We start from the raw sequence: 23,439 nt of genomic DNA, 5'->3' as shown, positions 1-23,439 counted from the left end.
CATTTTCTTCGCAAAAGCAAAATGCAGATAAGCATGTTGGTGGTTACTCATTTATCCCTCTTTTTTCCTTCCTTCCAAAAGCATCTCGGCAGTTTTTCATTGAGCTGATTTATGACATCAGTACCAAGCTGGAGATTACAAAGTGCTGTATTTGAGAAGATAATCTGAAATTTGGATAGTGAACAATCAATTATATCTATTTACACTTAAGATACCATAACAGGATTCTCATTTCTAGATAGACTTTTTAAGGAACAAGTTCAGACAAAAAGGTTTTTTTAATGGGCTGATACCGTCTCAGGTCTCAACGGACTATATTTACCCACCACCTGCTACGCCCTAGAGAATTTGGTCAGCCACATTCTCTTAGTGCCTCGTGCTCTAGACAGACGGTGAAAGGGTCATTTCCAAATACAGTCCCTCCACACTGTCCAGAACTTGGCTGCCAGTTTCCATTCACCTGATGTGTAGCTTTTAAGATGTCAGCAGGACAACTTGACTCCACTTCTGCTACGGCTTTCACCTGGCCATCTGACTGACAATGCAGAGGGCCCGTGTTCTGTCAGCTGCAGAGTGGGCTGCAGTCACCAGACCCTCTAGTTATGGTTTAGAACAGTGGCCAAAGTGTAAGCCAAGCACTGGGGGATTGGGGATGGAGTGGTTTGATCCACGACAACCAATCATAGCATGTGCTCTGGATGAGTCTCAAGACTGTCTAGGCCCAGACTTTGATTTCACAGATAAGGCACTGGAGGCCTGAATATGTGACAAGAGTTGGCCAAGTTCCCACAGCTGGTTAGAGAAAAATAAGGCCAGGCTGGGGTCCTAAATAATAAATCAATGTCCTATGTAGAATGTGTACTATGAATATACATTATATCACAAAGTAACATCACTCATTAAATGCTTTTTAATTAAAATGCTAGAAGTATATTTCAATAATCAGATGATCTAAAGCAGTGATCTTCAAATTTTAGTAAGCATCAAGATCAACAGGAGGGCTTATTGAACCAGGTTGCTGACCTCTCTGTTACTAGGTGTGGGCCAGTGCTGTGAAGTTGTATTTGAAGGAGTTACCAAGTGGTGCTAATGTGAGAGCTTTTAGTCTGGGGACTGCACTTTGGGAACAGTGGTCTGAAGCCATGCTAATTCCTGCTATTCCTCATGTCCATCTGTGCACTATCTACCAATTGAAAGTTACATGGCTAGCTCCCCAGCAGGAAGAGTTACCAGTGAACTTTTCATTGAACTCTGGAGAGTGCTCTCCAATGGAGGCCTGTTATATTCTGGCGCCAGGGTGAAGAGTTTGGTTTGAGTCAAATGCCCTAAGCACTATGCTCTATGCTCCGACATGCAGCATGATCTTACGTCATTTTACACCTAGGCTTCAGTTTTCTCATCTGTAAAATGAGGATAATGTCTTCTAACTTGTGAAATTGTGGAAAGACTGAAACAGATAAGGGATAGGAGAATTTTAATAGATAATAGTTACTTGGTATATCAATCAGAAGTCAGAAGAGAAATTGCTAATTGATACTGTTTCAATCAAGTATGGCTCACATGGCTGATGGTGGGTCCATAGGATTATAATGGAGTTGAAAACTTCCTACTGCCTAGTGACATCAAGAAGAGCACATTAGTCACTAGATGCTGGTATAAACCTACTGTGCTGCCAGTTGTATAAAAATATAGCAATGCAATTATGTGTAATATGTAGTACTTGATACTGATAATAACTGCTACTTCATGTAGTTACTATACATAACCTTATAATCTTTTTATGGTTAAAAGTTACTCATGTTTATAAAAAAAGAGTTTAGTGTGTAACAGGATGCAGTGTTATACCAGCAATAGCCTCTGTACCTCATGTTCACTGTGCCGCTTGACTGCTTTGCTGGCTTGATTGACTTTTGTGTTCTTTTGTTCATCATGGCCCACAGAGCAGTGTGCTGTATCACATACATGCACCCTGTAGCCTAGGTGTGTGGTAGGCTATGTATCTAGCTCCACAATGTTGTCCCAAAGACAACATCACATTTCTCCTGTCATTCAGTGATGCATGATTATACTCTAGTTCTTACAGAGAACATTAAATAAAGAGAACTACTCAGATGATGGGTTTAGAAACCAAAATGGGGATGGTAAGGGAAACCAGAGTTTTAACAACTGCATAGAGCTGGGACCACTGCTTGGGTGTGCAAAGACAGGAGGAGGCAACATCGCCAGATCCTCATCTGAGACCTAAAGCCCAGGGGATTGCTCAAGTTGGAAAGAGGGGTCTGTCCAGCAGGAACTGCCACCATGGAGGAGACTCACTTCCTAGATGCCAGAGGGCAAAAATATCTGCTACCACACAGACCAGGGTAAGGCAAGAAGAGTCTCGGCTACTGCCGTGTCTAACCAACACTACTCATTGTTGCCACAACAGTAATTGTTTGTGTGTCCCCACTCCTGTTTCTAGACCATGCCTTCCACACATCGAGGATCCTCACTGTGCCTATGTGTTGAGAGAATGCCATATATGAACAAGGTAGTGTGGTCATAAGTTCTGTCAGCAATAAAAACCAAAGCAAAAGTTGTTTCACAGTAGGAGCTGTATTTTGACCAGGTGATAGTGTAAAACCTGAATTTAGAGCGTAGCTTAGTTAGTTTATAGCACTGTCCTTGCACTGTGTCCAAACTAGGTAGACTATACAAGAGACAAAACCAGGGACTGTCAAAATCCAGTTAGCATAGGATGACTGTTGAGGATTGGGGATGAATGGTGGAGGGTAAGGGTGGAGGAACAGGGCATTCTTTTTTTTTTTTTTTTTTTGTATCAAGAACCTACTCTGAAATGACACAAGTATTTTTTTTCCTCATTAAGAATCCAGTGAAATTGCCCAGTGCAGTGGTGCATGCCTGTAACCCCAGCAGCTCAGGAGGCTGAGGCAGGAGGATCGCGAGTTGCCAGCCTCAGCGACTTAGCTAGGCCCTAAGCAATTCAGGGAGACCCTGCCTCTAAATATAATACAAAAAAGGCTGGGGATGTGGCTCAGGGGTAAAGTGCTCCTGGGTGTTCAATCCCTAGTTAAAAAAAAAAATAGTGAAATTGAAGAAATAACATTGAGAACATCCTTGTGGTCACTCAGTTTCCTCACTTTACAAAAATGAGATAACGTAATGATGGAATAAAAGGCGTAGGTAGGAGTCAATGGAAACTAAAACATTTACAAATCAAGAGTCAGAGAGCTGCTAGAGATATTTCTTAGGTGACAACTGAAATTTCGAACCCAAACTTAAGTTTCAAAACAACCTTTATTCTGTTTGAAGACCTAATACAATGCATTAAAGCAACTTAAAACAAGACATAGCTCCACTGAATCTATAACTTGAACAAAATGTCAAGGAGGCACACTCCCCCCACCCACCCACCCTAGGTGCCTTGTAAAGGCAAAATTACAACTGACCATGACGTCCTCCCTCTCGTCAAAAGACCAACTTTATTTTAACAATGTCATATAAACAGATTTGTAAAAACATTGAACAGATTGTAGCTTTAAAAAATACACACGTATAAATGAGATTTTTTTTTTATTTTTGTTTTGCTTTTTTTTTTTTTTTTTTTTTCTCTTTTAAATAGCAGCATCCTGGGCAGCTAATGCTATCTCATGGTGACAAGTTTAATGTTAAGTTGGATAGTCTTTCCAATTAACCCAATTCCATTGCCCCCCCTTCACCCTTTATACTAATATTTTGTATAACTAGATTTTTTAAAAATAAGAATTTGGCATTTTGGAACTTTGTCCCATGTGAGGCATTGTGCTTTAAACTGCCCCTTTCTTAAATGACCCTAAATTCAAACAGATAGCAGAGTCTGCCTTCCAACTGACTTGGATACCATGCATAGCAAAAGCAGTTGTTAAAACCAGCAGAACTTTTCTCCCAATAAGGAACATCAGTAGGACTTCCCAAACATGTTACTAGTTCATAACCAGCTATATGACAAAGCAATTGGTTCCCCACAGGGACAGCTCACATAAACACACTTTGACTTGACATACTGAAAAAAAGGATTTCCAAGATAAGCCATCTAGACCTGTTTCCCAAAAGGAGTAACTTCTAAAAGCAAAAGAGTCAAAGAATCATGAACTTCTCACTTCACTTGCCAACAATTTCCACCTTTCATAGGACAAAACAAAGCAACCTCAAAGAAAACAAACAACCCATACACATATACAAGAACCACACTAGACATTTGCTCGTTATGTACTTGAACTCAAAGACTGTGGATCTGCCTTGGCTGAAAGGAGTACTGGAAACAGTCCATGCACATATACATATATACATATACCCAGGGCTGTGACATTGTCAAATGTTGCCAACACATGCCTTTTGCCTTTTCATATGGTTATGATCGCTCTTGTATGGAATAAGAGGTCCCAATGCCCCCACTTCTACAGCCTTATCACAGCCTCTCTGCAGCCTAGTTTCTGGCTTTGACTTTAGGATGCTACACTGTGGGTGTGAAAAATGGATGCATGGATAAAATCACAGAGGAGTGCTCTGCTGTCTCCCTTCATACTCATGAGCCAGAAAACGTTAGAAGATGACTGAACCCACAGAGCACTGATGGTCAGACATCCACAAGGACAAATCTGGTGTGCATGCTACCTTATGATCCAAAAGGCATTTGGCAGAAGAGTTCTGATGTAACTTGCCGCCACACAGAACACCGAATCCTGCCTTCTGTTCAATGAAGAATCTATTGCACTTCTGCTTGAGATACAAAAACGAGGCAACCGTCTAAACAGCATGTCATTTTGCAGAGTGTTGAAGCAAAACACTATAGCTTTTAATGAAACATCTGACCTCAGATGTGTTTTAGTAATTAAATGAAAGTTATTTGTGTTTAATAGCATACATGATGTGCTACCAAAAAGAAAAAAAAAAAAAAAAAAAACCCACAAATCTAGTTTATAAACTACTTGTTAACTAACAAACAAACTTCTATGTGATGTGACAGGATTTCACCACCGGAAGTTTTAAAGCAAGGACAGACTAAAACCGGGGAATCATAAATTGTCTGGCAATAAGAGGGAGATGGTCAGATCAGAAGAGTCAAGTCTGAGGGCGGCAGTCTGACTGAACACAGACTTTTGCTCTCAAGTGATGAGTAGCTTTGTGTAGAGAAGGAAAATAATACATTCTACAGAGGATTAACTCAGCTGCTAGACTGATTCTTCCAAAAGATTTTTTTAAGGAACATTAAGACAAAACACCCTCACCTTAGTATTTGAAGGAAATAGAAATAAAGCTGTGGGTGAATCTAATAACGAGAAAGGGAAACTGAAACTATAAGATTCCATTTTAATCCAACAGGGTAGTGACCATGATCATCAGCCTTCACTCCTCCCACCATGGGTACAATTCCTGTGGAACATAACAGCTTTTGCATATGTAAATCAGGGAGGGAGACTCTCACTCTCACCCTAAATTGGAAAGATGACACCACCAAACTCTTCCTTTCCCCACCCTCAAGTACAACACACAATTACTGGGATGAATACAAGGACTGTCATCTGGATTCCTGCGATGACCATGACTTGTCTGAGTTCCACCCAGCCCAGAGCAGCAACCATCGGATGCCTGTGTCCACTTGCTTCATGTTCTAAATTGAATGGAAAGCTAAGAAAATAACAAGTATCCAACTAAAATGATTTTCTCAGGTCATGCTTTTTCTAAAATGAACATTTGTTGGTGGTCATGACTAATGTTAAGAGAATAAAAAAACATTTTCTAAATGAACAGATTATACCTTGAAATCGATGTGCTAAACCAAGGGGGGTGGGGAGCACTGTTCCAGTAAACCCAAAAGGAACTCTCGGCACTTCCTCCATCAGAACTGAAATACCTGACCAGCTGCACTGGGTTAGAGTTAAAGTAGGTGTAGAATTATCACTGAGAACTACTAGCAAGTCAAAGTGGGAAAAGGCTGAAGTAGAAGCAACTTCACTTCGTTCACCACTTCTCTGAAATCGTGAGAAAGTGCATACCACCCCTCCCGCCACCCAGCCCATTATAGCCCTTGGCTACAACCCCCCACCCCAGATTCAAGAAGTTCACAATTCACTATGAAACAGACATTGCCAGGTACCGTATTTTAAGTCTTATAACAACATTGTTGGACTCGGCGATACTTTGTCATATTCATACATCTTTTTCTTTCTTTTTTTTTTTTTTTATTGAATAAAGCAGCTTTGAAGCTTATCAGGCACTGCCCAACAAAACATTTAGTCCAAAAAAATCTGTTATGAACTTTTTAACCTTGGGCTAACAGCCAAGTACTCTGTACAAGAAAAACTGTAAAATTATTTCATAGTTTTAATTCTGAAGCCATTTTTTTTTAAACTGGCATTCTGTACATTTCTTTTAAAAAAGGATAAGAATAACAAAATGAATATTAACAAAAATCAGACAGTATTTTCAAGCAACAAAAACGGGGATGGGGGAAGCTTATTCTGAAGGTATATTTTAAAACTGATAACAATGAAAATTAAGAATTGCATAGCGCTGTGCATTTAGCCTTCAGCAAAACAAAAAAAGAAGCTATTTGGTTTTGATACAAATCCATCTATTTGATAGTTAGTCATCCAATAGTATGTACATATTTGATATACTGAATGTCATTGTAAGTCCTGTGTTCCATGCTCCATTTTTCTGTTGGTGGGTTGTTTTTTTGTCTTGACAAGTTTAAACAAAACACTTTATGGCACTTTGCTACAACAGATTTCCCCTTGAAGACACACGAACTGATGTTCTCCCAAAGTGCCCCTCATGAGCAAAGTGCCTTTCTGCTACATATCGTTCAGTTGTTAGGAAATGAAATAATCCACAGTGCGATGCGTCTGGGCCCACCGTACACAGCGACACCCAGGCTAAACCAGGCTGGACCCAGCGTTCTCGGGCGCGGGCTCTTCAGCCCTGTTTACCTTCTGGTCTCCAAAGTCCCAACTTGTAGCTGGTAAAGCTTCAGAAAGCATTAACAAGCACCATGGTTAAAGGCCTCTTTGTCCCTGCGCGCAGAGATTTTTGCATTTCTTTTTCTCTTTGTGTTGTGTTTGTGGCTTTAAATTAAACCAAAAGAAAAAAGAGAGAGAGAGAGAGAAAGAGAGAAAAGGATAAGCAGTCTGGGTTAGAGACATCTGATCATCCTGCAGCCCTAGGCTGCGAGTGTTCCCCTACTTCTTTTTTGTCCAAGAAAGCTCTAGTCCCATCTGAAGACAGACAGCTTCCCTTCTGCAGCCCGATTCACAGGTCAGGCTGGAGCGGAGCCCTTTGCTTTCCAGAGGCCTCAGTGTGGCTGGACGTCAGGAACAGGATGGAGGTGCGCTTCATCGCCTCTGCTGTGCATACACCGGGTACGCTAGCGTGACGTTGAGGGAGTCATTGTGCTGCACCAGGGAGGTGTGTTGGTAATGTAGCACCAGCTCCTTCAGGGAGCCGTACAGGTTATAGGGCTCCGCAAAGCCGTAGCCAGTCGCCGTCTTGTTGATGACACAATGCTTGACTTCACCATCCACTCTGGAAAGGAGAGACCACAACTGCCTTTCAGGTTTGCCCAGGACGATTCACATCTTTAATAAAGTCACCATCGTGAAAGAGCTCCCGACTCGGGCAGGGGAAATAGTCCCCAGTGCCTGGAGTTTCGGGTGCTGTCACTTATTTACTGGCTGAGTGACCTGAGCAGGGCCAGGCTCTTGGGCCAGCTCCACTGAGCCACTGCATTTTCATCTTTTAAAACAGTTTAACAGGAGGAGGAGAGTAACATGTACGTGACAGGCTGATGCCGTGCGAGCGAGGCCCCTGACGTGCCCGGCAGGCAGCGAAGAGCTGCTCCCGACAGGGGACAGCGAGTGCCACCCGCGACAGTGGCACTCTCCCCGTCCTGTCACTCTGTGAAGGGGTTCCTTCTCTCAGCCCTCCCACCTCACCTCCTCACAGCTCTCCACCTCCGCGTCCACTCTCCCTTCTCCTGTTCTCTGGTCCTACTCGGAGTTCTCCCTGTTTCACTCCTGGGGAATAATAGTTCTGCAGCTAGGCAGTCAGTCCTGGGGGACAGGTTCCTTAGCACTTTTCCCCACATTCCTTCTCTGACAGGGTGAGACAAATGGTGATGCCAGCGATCCAAACTCACTCTTCAAAGGACTCCACAAAATAGTAAATAAGTGGGGGGAGGCCGCGTGACAGAACTAGGTCTCAAAGCCAGACAGTGAAGGGTCCCTCCTTGTGGCTCTGACCTGTTCCTGGAAGGGATATTTTGTCTACAGGAGGCGTTGTAATTATATTAGCTTTAGGAGGCAAAACAAAAACAAAAACAAAAAAACCATGGGGCAGGCATGACTACTTTCATTTTAAAGATAGAAAAGACTTGAAGACGTCGCCTGATTCATGTTGCCAAATTAGAACCCAAACCCCAATCTTTGAAATAAAAAGAAGGTTTCTTTCTATTATACCTTTTTTATTTGGAGTGGGGGGAGGGTCATTAGGGATTGAACCCAGGGGCATTTTATTATGAACTATATCCCCACCCCCTTTTTAAAACTGGTTTGAGACAGGGTCTCACTAATTTGCTAAGACTGGTCTCAAACTTGTGATCCTCCTGCCTCAGCCTCCTGAGTTGCTGGGATTACAAGTATGTATCATCACACCTGGCTATCAGAACTTCACAGATACTTCTGGTTAGATTTTGATATCATGTCTACTTTATTTCCTCTTCTACATTACTGTACTATAAGATTCAAGGCTAGAACTTTTTCAAATCCTTACCCCTAATGAATTAACAAAAATAAAATATAGTTTGCCAGAGATACATACACTACAGAGCAGGCGTAGCAGCCCTGCTTACTGCTCTCCCGGACAAGAAAAGTACCATCTCTCTTCCCTCGCAATAAGTTTTCGGCTTTGTTTCGGTTGCTGCTTCCGACATTCCATGTCTTCTCATCATGGTGGGGCAAATCCTCATCGTCTTCCACCAGAGAATATTGGCTAAGCAGATGAGAGAGAAGGTTTCTGAATGAGGAGTGCAGGAACTCCCAGCACGCTTCACTGTTCCCTGAAGGGCCCTTATCACTTTACCTTGTTCTGTCCGACTCCAACCAAACAAGTCAGAACAGCCATCATGCGGCTAGCTCAACCCTGACTCTCTGACCTGAGTTTTCTTCTCAACGTGTAGCCTCCAATGCCACCCCACAGGACAGAGCTAGCAATGAATACTATCTGTGTCTAAGTCAGCAACCACACTGAGGTACCTGGGCAGAGGGAAAGCTATGGAACTATCTTATTTATCCAGTTTAGATCAGGAAATCGATTAACTAGGAAGATGGCCAGTTTTCGAATAATTCAAGCCAAACATACACTTAACCTTCAAAATATACTAAACATAATTGGTTTTTCTCCTCTGAATGTTCCAAAAAATATTTTGGGATTTTTTTTCACATGTTCAGGGACATCATTACAGACACAGGGTCATTCTACACAACTAAGAGTAAAAACAAATCCAGGCCCTCCTTAGCTAAACTTTCCTTTTTAAATTTCTGGATTATGACATGGAGTTTATAATTTTCTCCTACGAGCTGTTCCAAACTTGGTAAAACTCCTCACTTATTATGTAAACGAAATCCTTCATGCACCTCCTAAAAGGAGGGATGATCCTTTGCCATCGCTCATCTGAGTAGCTACTTACTCTTCGGTGTTCTCGTTGCCCAGCCACTCGTTCAGCTTCTTTTGCCGGACACCTTTTTGAGTCAACCACCTGAAAATAGTTTCAAAAAGAAAATGCATTAGTAATTCATCCTTCCCTCGGCAATCAACCAGCATCCCCTTCCAGGGTCCCGTTTCAAACTCACATCAAGTACTGATCCCTGGTCTTTCTCAGTTGAATGAGGTCTGGTTTGATGCTGTTCATACGCTTGTCAATCTCACGATACTCAGCTGCCTGCTTCTTCAAGTCTTCCTCCAACCTCCTTCTACTGTCAATAATTTCACTGATTCGAGACTTTAGCTTATCATAATTATGCATGATCCTATAAAGCAAGAGAAATGCTATCTGTAATTCCTTGGGTCCATCATGTAAGTTCCCCCGAGTTTATGAAAAGTTTCATGACTGCCTCTTGGAAGTTCTCTTCTGGTAAAGAATGTCTTCCTGTTGTTTAAAATTATCCAAAGCACAGAAAGTGAGATCATCAGTTTAACCAGTTTTAAAAGATCTGGGTTATTTCTAGAGTGAGAATGATGGGAAAGGCTCACAGTTCACCCACCTCTGTATTTCTTTTTCATTGCCTTCACGTTTAAACTTTTCTATGTATTCTTTGCTGTACCGCTCCTGGGTTTGGCACTGTTCTTCAAATATTTTTATGGTTTCATTAAATGCTTCAATAGCTGTTCTTTTCATTTGGATTTCCTGAAACAAAAATTTAAGAAGACAATGTCATATATTTCATGGAACGACTTCCTACTGCAATGTAGTAGCAGCATACTTGACCTGTATAATCATCTAGCTTGGAAGTATAGTTGTCCAGGGCTATCATGGGGGGTTGGTTCCAGGACCTCTCTCAGCTGCCAAGGTCTATGGATACTCATGTCCCTTATATAAAATGTATTCCCAAAGAACTTGTATACCTCCCCCTATGAAAGCTGAATCATCTCTACATCACACATATCTGATACAATACATGTTATATAAATAATTATTGTATGGTATTGTTTTCAGAATAGCGACAAGAAAAAGAAAAAGCCTGCATGTGTTCTGACAGATTCAGGACCCATGGATACATAGGGCCAACGGTACTGTTAGCGGGGTAGGTTGTGAATTTAAAAAACCCTCTTAATAGAGTTTCACAGAGACACAAATTTCCTTTGGAGAATTCTCTCATTCGAGGGAAAATAATTATAGCTTCCATCTTTTTAAGGCATTTCAGTTCATAGTATCCAGGTTGCCTTTTCTCTCTGGCAGTCCCAGTTGCTCCAGGGCCCAGAAAGGCTCCAGTCTCTAGGAAACACTACAGGGAAATATCGCCCCTCTTTTGGCCACAGGGCATGTGAATGTGAAATCTCCATTTCAGAGACTAAGAAAGTCTGTGAAACTGCCAAATGAAACAGAATTCTCCAGTCTAGAATTAAGTCCAATCAATTTAAAACTCATAGTAACCCCTTCAGTTATCATGTGATCTTAATTTTATTATTCTGATAACCAGAGGTTTCATTTAATAGGATTGGAAGTACTATGTTGGAATAATCAACAATGACTCACAAATAAATGACCTCCCTCCCACTTCATTCCCCAGTCACAGCCTTTTCTTGGGTTTTTTTTGAAACTGTCCAGATTTCACAGAAAACTCACCTGGGAAGTACGAGTATATTCTTCATATAATCTATCATATTCCCGACTTTTTTCTTGAAATTGAGTGTTATATTCATGTAATTTTTTCCCTACAGCTTCAATATTATCTTCTTTGACAACTTGATCCTAAAACAATTGGGGGTTAGAGGGAAAAAAATAAAATTAGTTAATAAGGTATTTAATCAAATTACCACTGTTTAAAGACTCCCCCCCACACATGTTGCCAATTTTGTTAGTCTTACTATTCGACTTAGCAATCTTGAGATCATGGTGTAAAGTTTTTCAAACCTGATTCCATGTAATTCATGTGCTTTAAAATTTTCTATAAATTTGAAAGTATCTCCACATTATGATGATATGAATTCAGTTTTGATTACCTGTTGGTATTTGGACACTGGATAAAGTAATTTCACATCCAGTTTGGGATTGTACTGAGCTAGAGATTCATTCCGGTAGTGGTTTATTAATTCAACCACAGAATTGAAGGTTAATGGGTCAGAGAAGCCATATTTTCCATCTCGGTGAAATATTTTGATTAATTTATTATTTCCTCCTTTCCTGTAAATACAAAAGAAAAATGACCATATTAAAATTTCTTAATAAAGAAATATGTTTTCATGTCACAAAGGCCCCAACTGCAGCTGCATTCTGAGACTCACCTTAGTGTAAGAGTATAATCACCGTGCATTTTAGTAGAGGCATCTCGTACCAGAAAGGTTCCATCTGCTGTATCTCGAAGTTTTTCATTCACTTCTTCCCTGAAATGAACAGAACACAGGACAATGCTTACCTTGAGAATTCAGTGATCACAGTTTACATTCTTTCCTAATAGGCTTTTTTTTTCTTTTCTTGGTGGCACTGGGAATTGAACCCAGGGCCTTATGCATGCTAGGCAAGTGTTCAGCTCTAATATACTATTTTTTTTTAAAGCAAATTTAGGTTCACAGAAAAATTGGGCAGCAAGTGCAGACAACTTCCATATTCCTACCCCATTGATTTACATGTAGATGTTATGTTTTTAGAGTTTACTAATTCTGTATTTAGTTATAAGGGCATATTAGTTCCAATGTCATTAAAAAAAGGTGCATGAGGCTGAGGGTAATAACTCAGTGATAGAGCATTTGTCTACCAGCATTTGCAAGGCCCTGGATTTGATGCTCAGTACCACAAAAACAAAACAAAACAAAAACAAAAAAGTATTCTCTTTCATATTGGTATAGCTATACTACGAAGTTTCCACTTATTTTTTTTAACCAATGTCTCTGACCACCAGCACAGAAATGATTCCTAAAAGCCCTCCTCCCACTGCTCACTATTCCCCAAAAAAAGCTAATTGGGGAAAAAAAAAAAAAAGATATTTTAGGTTACTGTTTTAAGATAATAATATTAATGATTACAGTTCTGCTCAACATAGAATGCCTCTACATTTTGCCTCGAGACAGTGCGATGTCACCTTGGTGCTTCCCTGACATCTCAGTCAATAATGAAACTTCCCGGTTATTAACTTCCTGTGGCATCAAACACCCACAGTGCTCTAGCACCCAGTGACTTTTTTGGTCGTCTTTGGAAAAGAACCAACTATGCTTCGTGCTTATGTTGGAGGATATCCTAAAAATGGAACTTAGCAAGCTGGTGCTTTTCTTTCTCTTCATCTAAAACTCTGTATCTACTGAAAATGGAGAGTTCTGGGGCCTTACCTCGAGATCTCTCCCCAGTACCATTCAGCATCCTGTAAGGAAATATTGTTGTTCATACCGTTGTTGGCTGCAGTGGTGGGTTTGGGCGGTTTAGGAGGCAGTGCTGCAAGTGAAAGAGAAAGGAAAAGTTGTTTGCAATTCCAACTGAACATTTAAAATTAGACCTAATTTTTTTTTTTTTCAGATAAACATTTCCATTACAACAAAGAAAAAAGAAATTGGAAATAGACACCAGCAATTCACAATTCCATACACGAGGAAAGATAAGGAAAATCTTACAGAGTGTGGCTCAAAAAGAAATGAAACTGAAAAGGAGAAGAGAGAGACTGACAGGCACAGAGAGAATTTTAGAGATGAACCAAATAAATTGGGCTGGCCATGTGAATCAATTTCAGAGTCAATCCAAAGTCATGAAATTTTCTACTCCTATATTTTAGCTATATTAAAGTTATATGCTTAGTCAAACCCATCTAAAGTAAGAAACTATGAACATGAGCAGCAGGAGTAACATGACTGGGCTTTAATTTTCTCTTATTTAATTATAAAAGACAAATTTGGTCTCTGTCCTCCACAAATGCTATTGCAGTAATAAAAAAAGCTCATCTATAGCAGTGTGTTTTAAGAGGAGGAATTGGATCTTTAATTTTAGTATTTCGGGCACTATTCTGCCAAAAGCCACTTTAAGAACTCATCTGTGACCTAAATCTCCTTAGTATTCATGTTAATATTCTGCTGGATAAATTGTGCTGTATATGCCAGGTCTGGTTAAAAATCCTATCCCCCTTCCTCAATGTCAAATCAGTATTCATATATGAATTGGTGACAAATAAAAGACTGCAGTGTTTCTTAATTGGGGGGGACTAACATTGGAAGAAAACAATTTAGGAAACAAAATAAATGTAGGATTTTTAGCTAAATTTAAAGGCAGAAGTTTTAAAGCACTGGTATTATTTTAATTTATGTAAAAATGATTTCAGATGTTTATCAAGAATATTTTACAAAGACCAGGACTAAATAATGAAAAGTCGCCTTTTTTCATATAGTTATCTTAATAAGAAAGAGAATAAGCAGTCTCTGCATCTGACTTAGAATAGTTTCTCAACAGTTTCATTGAGAACTGAGTTGTAATCACTGCCACATTTTACGTGCTTTCTAAAGTACCAAGTGTTATCACTGCAAAGTACCACACTGTTCTCATCCACTGTCAACAGAGAAAAGCAACACAAAGGATGCATCCTTTTAATTAAAGGAACAATATGCTCCAACTAGCAAAGGATCACAATTAACAAAAGACACCAGTAAAAAAGTAGAATCTAATTCAGATCCATTCAAGTAAGAATCAGCATTTACCCCACACAGCCTGAGCTGCTTCCTTCCACAGGCAGGCAAACAGTCTGTTTAATTTTAAAATTATAATCAAACTAATTTTTATCAATGGAACAAATAAATAAAAATAGCAATCTAAAGCGGATCTGTTATGGCAGCTTCCAAAAAATGAAAAAGCCACAAATTTAACTGACTCTCTCCATTAATACTGTAGTATTACCTGGTGGATCCATTTCTATATAAAACATCAAGTCTGTGCCACAGTTTATATCTGTCTTGGCATATTCTAAATCCAGGTCTTCCATGTTCCAAACAGTGTTGTACATTTGTGCGAGAGTTTCCTTGGCTGAGCTCAGTTATAAGAAAAGAGTCCGGCTTTCTTTGTAATGGTGTCTTGGAATTCATTTTAAAACCTATAAGGGGCTGCACTGTAACCTATTACATCACACACCCCAGCCAATCAAGTCAGAAAAATGTCACCAGACCACTCCTGCTTCATCAGTTCTCCTCTATGCCAGCCTTCACACAGTCCCAGCCCCGCCAAGGACCGACACGGAACAGAACTGTCGTGTACATATGCTCAGCCTTTCCAAAGGTGTTTAATTTGACTGTTCTCCTCCAGCAGTGAGTTTTCTAATTCCTTTTTTATTACTCCTTGCAGCATGGTACGCTCCGCTGTTGGCAGGTTGACAACAGCTGATACGCTGCAGCTCCTAGCTCTTTCTCCCCCCTGTACATCTGTGTTTATAGATAGCCTGGTCATTCCTTCGTGTAAAAATCTTACAAAGGCATCAAAATGGTAACCTTAAGCTATACTTTAGCGTTCTTAAATATCACCCATATATATATTAAAAGCAGAGAAGATCAAGACTAGCTTTTTGAGTCCTCCATAATTCACAGAAAGCTCAGAACTTAAACACTGTCATCAATCTACCATGTTAGAAAGGGCAATTAAAAGCAAATGTATAGACAAAATTTCTTCCTCTATCACATTCCAAAGTTAAAAATGACTCTATAGAACAATGAAAATTCTACAGTTTACTATAGAAATGAAGATGCCTACTGTTTGCAGATATAACATAAATGTCAAAATCGTTTATTAATGATAATTTTAATGTTACTATCTAACAAAACTGGGAAAGGATGCTTCTTCCAAAAAGAAGCCATGTGTCAGAATGCAGAGTTGAAGTAGTGATCTTTCCAAAGTATTCACTCATGAACCCATCTTCAGTGCAAGCGGCCTGAAGGGGAGGGTGATGTAATCTTTCTTTTCTTTTTTTTTTTTTCCTCCTTCTAGATCAAACACCTCACTTAAATATTCCTTCTTAGCAGTATTTAATATAAATAAATCAATTTTCCTACAAATCTAATAATTGTAATTTTTCAAAAATTATTCTGCATGTAATTCTGTCACCCTCACTGGAGCCTAATGGACATCCCCACTGTGACCCAATCACTTTTGACATTTACAATATGTATGTGTGAGGGACACCTCCCCACAATGTAAATGTGGCTCATTTAAAAGACTATAGTGGGGCTTTGTGATTTATGTACATATGTATGTCACAAAATTCTGTGACAATTTAAAGAACACAGAAGCCCTTAAAATTTAGGTTCAGATTTTCTATCAAATTTGGAATATAGAATATATTAAAAAGCAAACCAAGGCACTGCATTCTCTGGGCACTTCACTTGCATCCTCTCTCTAATTCATGTTATTGGAGAAGGCAGGCTCACCCTGTTCCCTCCTACCTTTTCCCACTCAGCATTTCACTATTTGTCTAAGCATTTAGGTAAACTAAAATTCAAGTAAAAATGGCCAAAATAATAAAAAAATGGTTGTGATGGCGAATGTCCTTGGGTAGGGTTGGTGGGGAGAGGAATTGTAGTTTAATAAAAATGTTGACCCTCCCCTAAAAGTAAGGAGAGAAGTCCTCTGAGCAGCCTGGTCATGTAAGTCAGCCCAGAGGGCCCCTCATACATTTAGTGCAAGCCTGTCCGGTAGCTAGATACCAGGTGGCAAACTGACCCCAAGAGCAGGGAAGGGAGACAGGTGATTTTCCACAGTCTCTGCACGCCCGAAGCTGGCACCAACTTCCAGCTGGGCACCTTGTAATTACCTCCTTCTGAACTTCCAACCTAAACCCCATCTTTCCCTCGTATATTTCCCCCTGCAGGACTGGAGGTAGTGTATCCCCTAATCTTCCATCTGCCTTCCTCAGGCAGCGCTTTGCACGAACAGCCACTCTCCAAGCACGCACACCCACCCTGAGACAAATTAGAGAGGAACAATTCGCAGATACAAAGCTACAGTGCAGAGAAGTGCACAAATGAAAGGCAACTTACTTTGCAGGTTATGCATTTCAACGGTTGCCCTTTGAAATGCCTGTATCCGACAATGAAAAAAAAAAAAATCCAAAAAGCTGTTCTTCCACCAAGTGGGCCAAGCCGGGGTGTCTCCCCCCTCCCCCGGCTTGCTCCGGGCGGGCAGCGCTCGAGCCGGCACCGCGGGAGCGCGCAGAGGTGGGGGCGCCGCGGGACCCTCTGTTCACACCGCCTGGCTGGGCTGCGCTGCGCCGGTCCCTCCGCCCCACGCCCCGCCCGCCCGGCCCAGCGAGTCCGGCCCCAGCAGCGCTTCCTCGCAGCGCTCACCGCCTGCTCCCCATTGAGAAGCCAACTGGATCGCGCTACTGTACAGGGGAGGGAAAGAGCCCAGGCGCTCACACGTCTCTCTCAGATAAAGATCGCAGCTTCATGATTAACTTGGGCAGGTTCAAATATTTGCTGAGCTAGGGATTTCAGGAGGGGGAGGGGAGCCCAAGTCAAAGTCAAAGTTGTCATGGGCTGACAAGTGGCCAATGCAAGACCAACTTGCTCATTTTTGCCGAGGAAATGAGAAGACCATTGTAAGGGGGCTGAAAATAGTCTAAGAGGCTGCTGCGGAGCGCGCTGGCTGGCTGACTGGCTCCCGGGGCTCAAGTAGCCGACAGTGAAGCAAGGCACTATGCACAGCCAAACACAGGAAGTGGCTGAGCTAGTTCAGCAAAAAATAGAATCAAAGCCTCGCTTGTAAAGGCCTGAACCTCTCACCACAGCCCAGAACAGAGCCTTGCTCGTGTCCACCTCCTCCCCCACACTTGCACAAACTGCCCTGCAGGTGTAACAGGAACGCCCTTCTAGGGCAAAATCGGGCTGGGAGCGCACCACACAATTCCTCACAGTGGTGGGAAGGGATCCTCAGGAAGAGGACTTAGAACTTCACAGGCTACCATACTTCACAACCACGAGGCATTAAAAAGAGGAAAAGCCCAAACAAACAAAAAAACACTGTGGCTATTTTTATGAGATCAGCTTCCTCTTATTTTTAAACGGCCATATGATTTTCTAATAATTAAAAGGTGTGTCTGCATTAGGTTTCTGTGCTGGCTACGTGGGGCGAAGAAAGAAGGGCAGAAAAGGGCACACCTTTCTAGTGGATTTTTGTTCTTTATTTGGTGAAGTTGCAATGAACCAGACAGTATTGTTGGCTACTCTATTAATATTTTCTTCCTACAGAAATTTCCTGTTGCATCAACATAGATGGTCTTAATGTTATCCTGAAAACTGTAACATAATGCAAAAATCACAGAATCATCAGGCTTTAAAATCAGAGAGTAATTTAGATATCACTTCAAATAACTCCTTGCATACTACAGAAAAAATAACCCAGACTTCCAATGTTTGGTCCTAAACTTTTCTCTCTGCCCACAGCCCCAGTTCCTTGCTTCCCTTTACTAGAGAAAGTAAAGGTTGACAAGTGAAACTGAAGTTAATTTGTTTTAAGCTGCATGCAAAAAAAAATCCTCACACCTATAACGAAACTCTGACTTTTCCTGTTTTCTATTTTCAGCTTACTTAAATATGGGTTCTGTCAATAATACCCTCATACTCTGTATGGGAAGATGATCCAAGGGTCCTATAGAGAGATAAAAGACATGCGGGTGCTGACATCAAGTCCACACAGGCCACCAGCAGGAACCAAAAGACTCATTCAAAATACCTAGCAAGTGCTGCTAACCCACAATAGAAATGACTTTACAATGTTCTTTTTGGAACAAGCAATAAGACTATTGAAAAACCTTCCCAATAGAAAAGTCTATAAGTGAATCTGCCAGTTGTCAGGGATAAAGGGTTAGTTCAGAGAATATCCTTGTATCCTGTGCTGCACAATCTTGCCCTACTTTTAAAAATAGCCCTCCTGAAGCTAAAAAAATCAGCCCCTCAGTTTTTTAAGCATACCTGTCTGGATTCAAATGACATATTATGACAAAACCTCCTAAATTATAAGTCCAACAGTATATTTTCTATTTTAGGAGAATATTATCCACTGGAAAGCAGTATAACTTCTCGTTACAGAAAGTCTTGGAATAGATTTGAAAACTTGGTTTTAAACAAATATATCAAAATGTGTATAATCATCAACTAAGAAGTTCTACATTACTGAAAGTGTGAGTTGAATCTTTTCCCATTGAATTTCCGTCTTTGAAAAGTTATCTGTAAGACCCATGCTCTTTATTAGCTTAAAGAGGGAGCCCTCTGCTGGCACAACAGAGTAACTTCTGCTTGGGAGAAAGTTTCCTGTATATTTTGTACTTCTCACACCATCTCCAAAATGTCATATAAACAATTATAATTGTACAACTGTCATTTAATCCATATGATTTACTAATAAAGACACAGCTGTCAAAATACTTTGTAAATAAGTTTCATGTGGTTGCTAAGCTCTTAGGAGAATTTGTGTTTTAACCAAAGCATTTATCTGGGACCTCAAAGACCCATCCACATTGGACATTTTAATTAATGTGTAATTAAAAACTAACTTTTATTTCTGGATTTTTTTAAACAATGTGTATGCCTTTCCCTTTCCTCAGTGTTTGTTTTGTAAAAATCATTTCAGTATCAAAAAATAGGTCATGATTTTAGTTTTCAGTAGATTCCAACTTGTCAGGAAAGTGTCACTTGATCATTAAATATGTGTTGAAGCTGTAGACTGGGCACTGTCTCTCAGATGTGCAAGTCACCAAGTAGCAAATGCCACAAACGGCTTTCAACCTGGAAAGCATCTTAAAGGTTTTTGTGGGTCATTATTAATGAACAAAAGACCATTAAAAAGGGGGCAGTCAAAAAAACAAAACAGGGGGAAAAAAAATGAACCAAAATTCACTTAAGAGTAAAATGAATGCTTCCCTTCATAATTTTTAACTTAAAACAACTTAGACAGAAGGGCCTTTCAGGATGATGCAAATGCAGTACTTTTACATCCTGTGCTCTTAATGACCCTGCACTAAGAAAATGTCCATTTATGTTTATAAATAAACTCAGGTTTACATATGCATAAAATCAGACACGTTCTACAAGGTTTCTGAAGATGCCCGTCCATTGCCTAGCAGAATAAAAACTCTTCCCCTGCAATTTCCCCTCCAGTCCTGTTCCTTAAGAAAAGGCTGTACTGTGGAAACAAAAAACTGAGCATGCTGCTCAACATGTGATGTAAGATGTGAAGGGCATGCTCACATCTCTTTTTCAGAGCACAAGTAGAACTACTTTTTGATAAAACTTGGAGGGGCTTGCCTCTGTTTATTCTTACCCATCTCAATGCATGCACTTTTTTTTTTAAGGTTTCATTTCTCACCTTAGAAACAACCCTCTAATGTCAGACCACATTTTAAACCCAATAAAAAAAAATAAATCAGAGAAAAGTACAACTCTTTTTTGAAAGTCATTTCCCTCTACCTTAGTTCTTGCTTTAGTCTTGGTTGAAAACCAAGCCCAGAGCATTTAAAACAAGATTTATGAATCAGGCTCTTCAGGATGAATGTTTTGCAATGTGTTGGTGGTTAAAAATTAACTTTGACAGGTGTAGAAGGGCAGGGGGGAGAAAGAGTCATTTATTTTCTACTCTAGGCTTGAGGGTGCAATATTAGACTTCAATTATGCTACATTAATATTTCTGAATATATTCATGAAATCTGAAATATGTAAATATACTTATAATGGGTGGCATTCAAAGGTACCCTGCATTAAATGAAACTGTTTGTACTTTGGTTCCTCTATAGAAATCTATGTTAGCTACCTAAGTAGGGTAGCTATAACACATAATGATTCCAGAAAACTTGCTATTCAGCTTTAAATATATCTAAAACTTTGCAGGGGCAGGTAGGGGGGTATGCCAGGATTTTAACTCAGGAACACTTAACCACTGAGTCACATCCCTAGTCTTTTTCTGTATCTTTTATTTAGAGACAGGGTCTCAATGAGTTGCTTGGGGCCTAGCTAAGTTGCTGAGGCTGTCTTTGAACTTGAGATCCTCCTGCCTCAGCATCCTGGGGTGCTGGGATTACAGGTGTTAAGACTTTTCTGTTAATAAAAGGAAAACAGTAAATTATCAACAAAGCTCTGAAGACTTCCTCAGTGTGTATCACCTTTGCAAACCTTAGTTTCTCTCTATAAAAGAATCCTTCCTTCACAGTGTTGCTGCATACATCAAATGAATTGGTGTCTGAAAGTTTATCAAATAATAAAATTTAATATATGTAGATGATTATTACACTGGGCCCAGAGCCAGGCTAGAATTAGATCAAAATAGAAAAAAAAAAAAAAAAAACCCTTTGTCCTTGCCCTGTGGAAATGTAGTTGAATAGGTTAGTAAGAAAAACTATATAAGGATTAAGTATAAGAGGAAAAGGGACTTAGGGTATAAGCCTATTGAATGTGTCGACTTAACCTTCACAAAAAGGAGGGCAAGGACCTACCTGGGCAAGGCAAAGTGGATGGCACTGTTTGGGAACACTATGTACAATTGTACATTTTGTGCACTGTGCAAAGGCACCTGGGCAAGGTGACAGGGGGAGTGGCACTGAAATCGGGGCCACTTCACCCAGCAAGCCACACATAGGACAAGGCATCACACAAAGGCATCTTCCTCGCTCCAAGCAATACATCCAACGTGGCTACAATTACCCAGAGTATCTCTTTCAGATTTGCATTAAAGCCCTCTCTCTGTCAATGGGGAGAACAGCGAGACAGTATTTAGACAACCAAAAAAAAGTGGCTTGAAGAATTAGAGCTACAGGATGAGCCTAGCTTTGGTAGGGTCTTTTTTCTTTTCTTTTCTTTTTTTAACTGGTTCTTTTTAGTTATACATGACAGAATTCATTTTGATATAATTATACAAGCATGGAATATATCTTATTCTAATTCAGACCCCAGTACCTCTCTTCCCCTCCCCACTCCTTCTCTCTATTGATATTTCTTGGCAGGATCTTGAAAGTTAGAGTTGACACAGTAAAGTCTCAGGATTTGTCAGCTCATTTAATCCTCATAACAACCTGATGCAAGAGGTCTTATCCCCATTCTGCAGTCTGGAAAACAGTCTGGAAAAGCTGAGTGACTTGGGGAGCCAGGTAAGCAGCAAAGAAGTGAGCTTCAAATCCAGATCTGCCCAACTGAGAAGTCCTGGTTTCTTTCCACTGCATCTGACACAGTGATAGAGCCTCACCCCAAAAGCCACCAACAATGCCTTCCGTCTTTTTGCCATAAGTGGACTTGTAGGAACACACTTCATATATTTTTAGCTTATCGTCTGCTAGAAACCTCAGAAGACTTTCTGGACACTGAAATCAGCCCCATTGTTCTTGAGGATTCTGAAAACCCAAGCAGCAGGGGACAGGTTGGAGGGGGTGGGGGAGTTGACTCCTGTCACTCTCTGTAGGCTTCAGTAACTTCATGTTCCAAATGCCAGAGCTGGACAATGCTTTCAACTCCTAAATAATGTTTTTTATGATACTGTCACTTAAAATACAGTTATGTATCGTAAAGTCAGGGACACCTCCTGAGAAATGCATCATTAGGGAATTTCAGGGTTGTACAAACATCATAGAGTGTGCTTACACAAACCTAGATCGTATAGTCCACTACATACCCAGGTTAGTTGATAAAGCCACCACCACATATGTGACCAATATTGATCAAAACATCCTTATGTGGTCCATGACTATATTTACTGCTTTTGTAAGATATAAAGCCATTATTTTTGTACTTTGCAATTTACTTAAACCTTCAAATCTATTTCTCCTTCCCTTAATCAAATTGTACCTATCTTTCAAGATCCAATTCAAGTCACATGTCTTCCATGAGCTTTTTCTACCTACTTAATTACCCTAAAAAGTCACCAGTTATATCTCTAAAGTTCAGTATTTAATTAGATACAATGTGCTTATGAATCATATTTAAATTGATACAATGCCTTAAACATCATCAGTTTTATCATTTCAAGTTCTACCTGATAAAAACTAGAAGTTATATTTATTTGGCTCATAATAGACACTTTTTGTCCCCGTTAAATAGCATTCAGGTACTCAAGTCTATGCACATTAACAAAGTTATTACAAATGATTGATTTAGGACCATTCCAAAACCCTCTAGTACTAGCACATGCTGGGGTAATGATGAAGGACTCTGGTAAGATGTCACAGGCCTAACAAATCATTTCTTTACCTCAGGATGCCTTGTCAGTCATTTGTGCTGGAGTCATTCCTGAATACAAAGGTATTCAGGGTGAGAGTGGTTTTCCTTGGCAGGTGGGGAGTGCTAGGTATTCACAAATGAGAGACACTGAAGCATCCATTTAATTCTGAGAGGCCCAGACAACTTTCAGAGTAGCTAAGAGATATCACACAAAGGGGAAAATGGCTTAGACTAGGCTTTAAAAATGACTTAGATTTAATTTTTTTTGAAGAGGATGCATGAATACTGGGATGATCCAGCAAATGTTCAAGGCTTTGCCTTTCTTTAGCGGAGCTGGTGGAACTAATCCTCTTTGAAACCGGCACACTAGTTTTTAAGTAGAGGGACATAGGGTCCTTTGACACATCAAGCAGCTTTAAAGGTGCATTATGAAAATGGTTGCTGATTAACTTTTACTTTGGTAGAATTAGACTAAGACTGATAAAAGACACTTAACCAGTTCACACCAGCCAGACTAATCAAACTCCACCA

General features: G+C 40.3%; 1 protein-coding gene across 3 annotated transcripts in view; it reads right to left on the bottom strand.

The window, feature by feature from the left end:
• Positions 1-6,179: 6,179 nt before the first annotated feature.
• Positions 6,180-23,439, bottom strand: part of Pik3r1 (phosphoinositide-3-kinase regulatory subunit 1) — an 81,138-nt gene continuing 63,878 nt past the window's right edge. The window contains exons 1-10 of one of the 3 annotated variants that reach the window (XM_047555163.1): positions 16,750-16,980; positions 13,078-13,180; positions 12,040-12,138; positions 11,758-11,938; positions 11,381-11,506; positions 10,299-10,441; positions 9,888-10,064; positions 9,725-9,793; positions 8,857-9,027; positions 6,180-7,563 (exon numbers count right to left, since the gene is read on the bottom strand). In XM_047555163.1, coding sequence (XP_047411119.1) covers positions 7,374-7,563; positions 8,857-9,027; positions 9,725-9,793; positions 9,888-10,064; positions 10,299-10,441; positions 11,381-11,506; positions 11,758-11,938; positions 12,040-12,138; positions 13,078-13,180; positions 16,750-16,765 — 1,275 coding nt within the window. In that variant the 5' untranslated portion in view covers positions 16,766-16,980 and the 3' untranslated portion in view covers positions 6,180-7,373. Of the gene's footprint in view, positions 7,564-8,856; positions 9,028-9,724; positions 9,794-9,887; positions 10,065-10,298; positions 10,442-11,380; positions 11,507-11,757; positions 11,939-12,039; positions 12,139-13,077; positions 13,181-14,623; positions 14,821-16,749; positions 16,981-23,439 lie in introns of those variants that run through there. The other 2 variants (XM_047555162.1, XM_047555165.1) reach the window with 2 other exon arrangements.

The sequence above is a fragment of the Sciurus carolinensis genome, chromosome 6 (assembly GCF_902686445.1).
Source record: "Sciurus carolinensis chromosome 6, mSciCar1.2, whole genome shotgun sequence".
Taxonomy (NCBI): Eukaryota; Metazoa; Chordata; class Mammalia; order Rodentia; family Sciuridae; genus Sciurus; species Sciurus carolinensis.
This window is presented reverse-complemented; position numbering and strand designations above follow the sequence as displayed.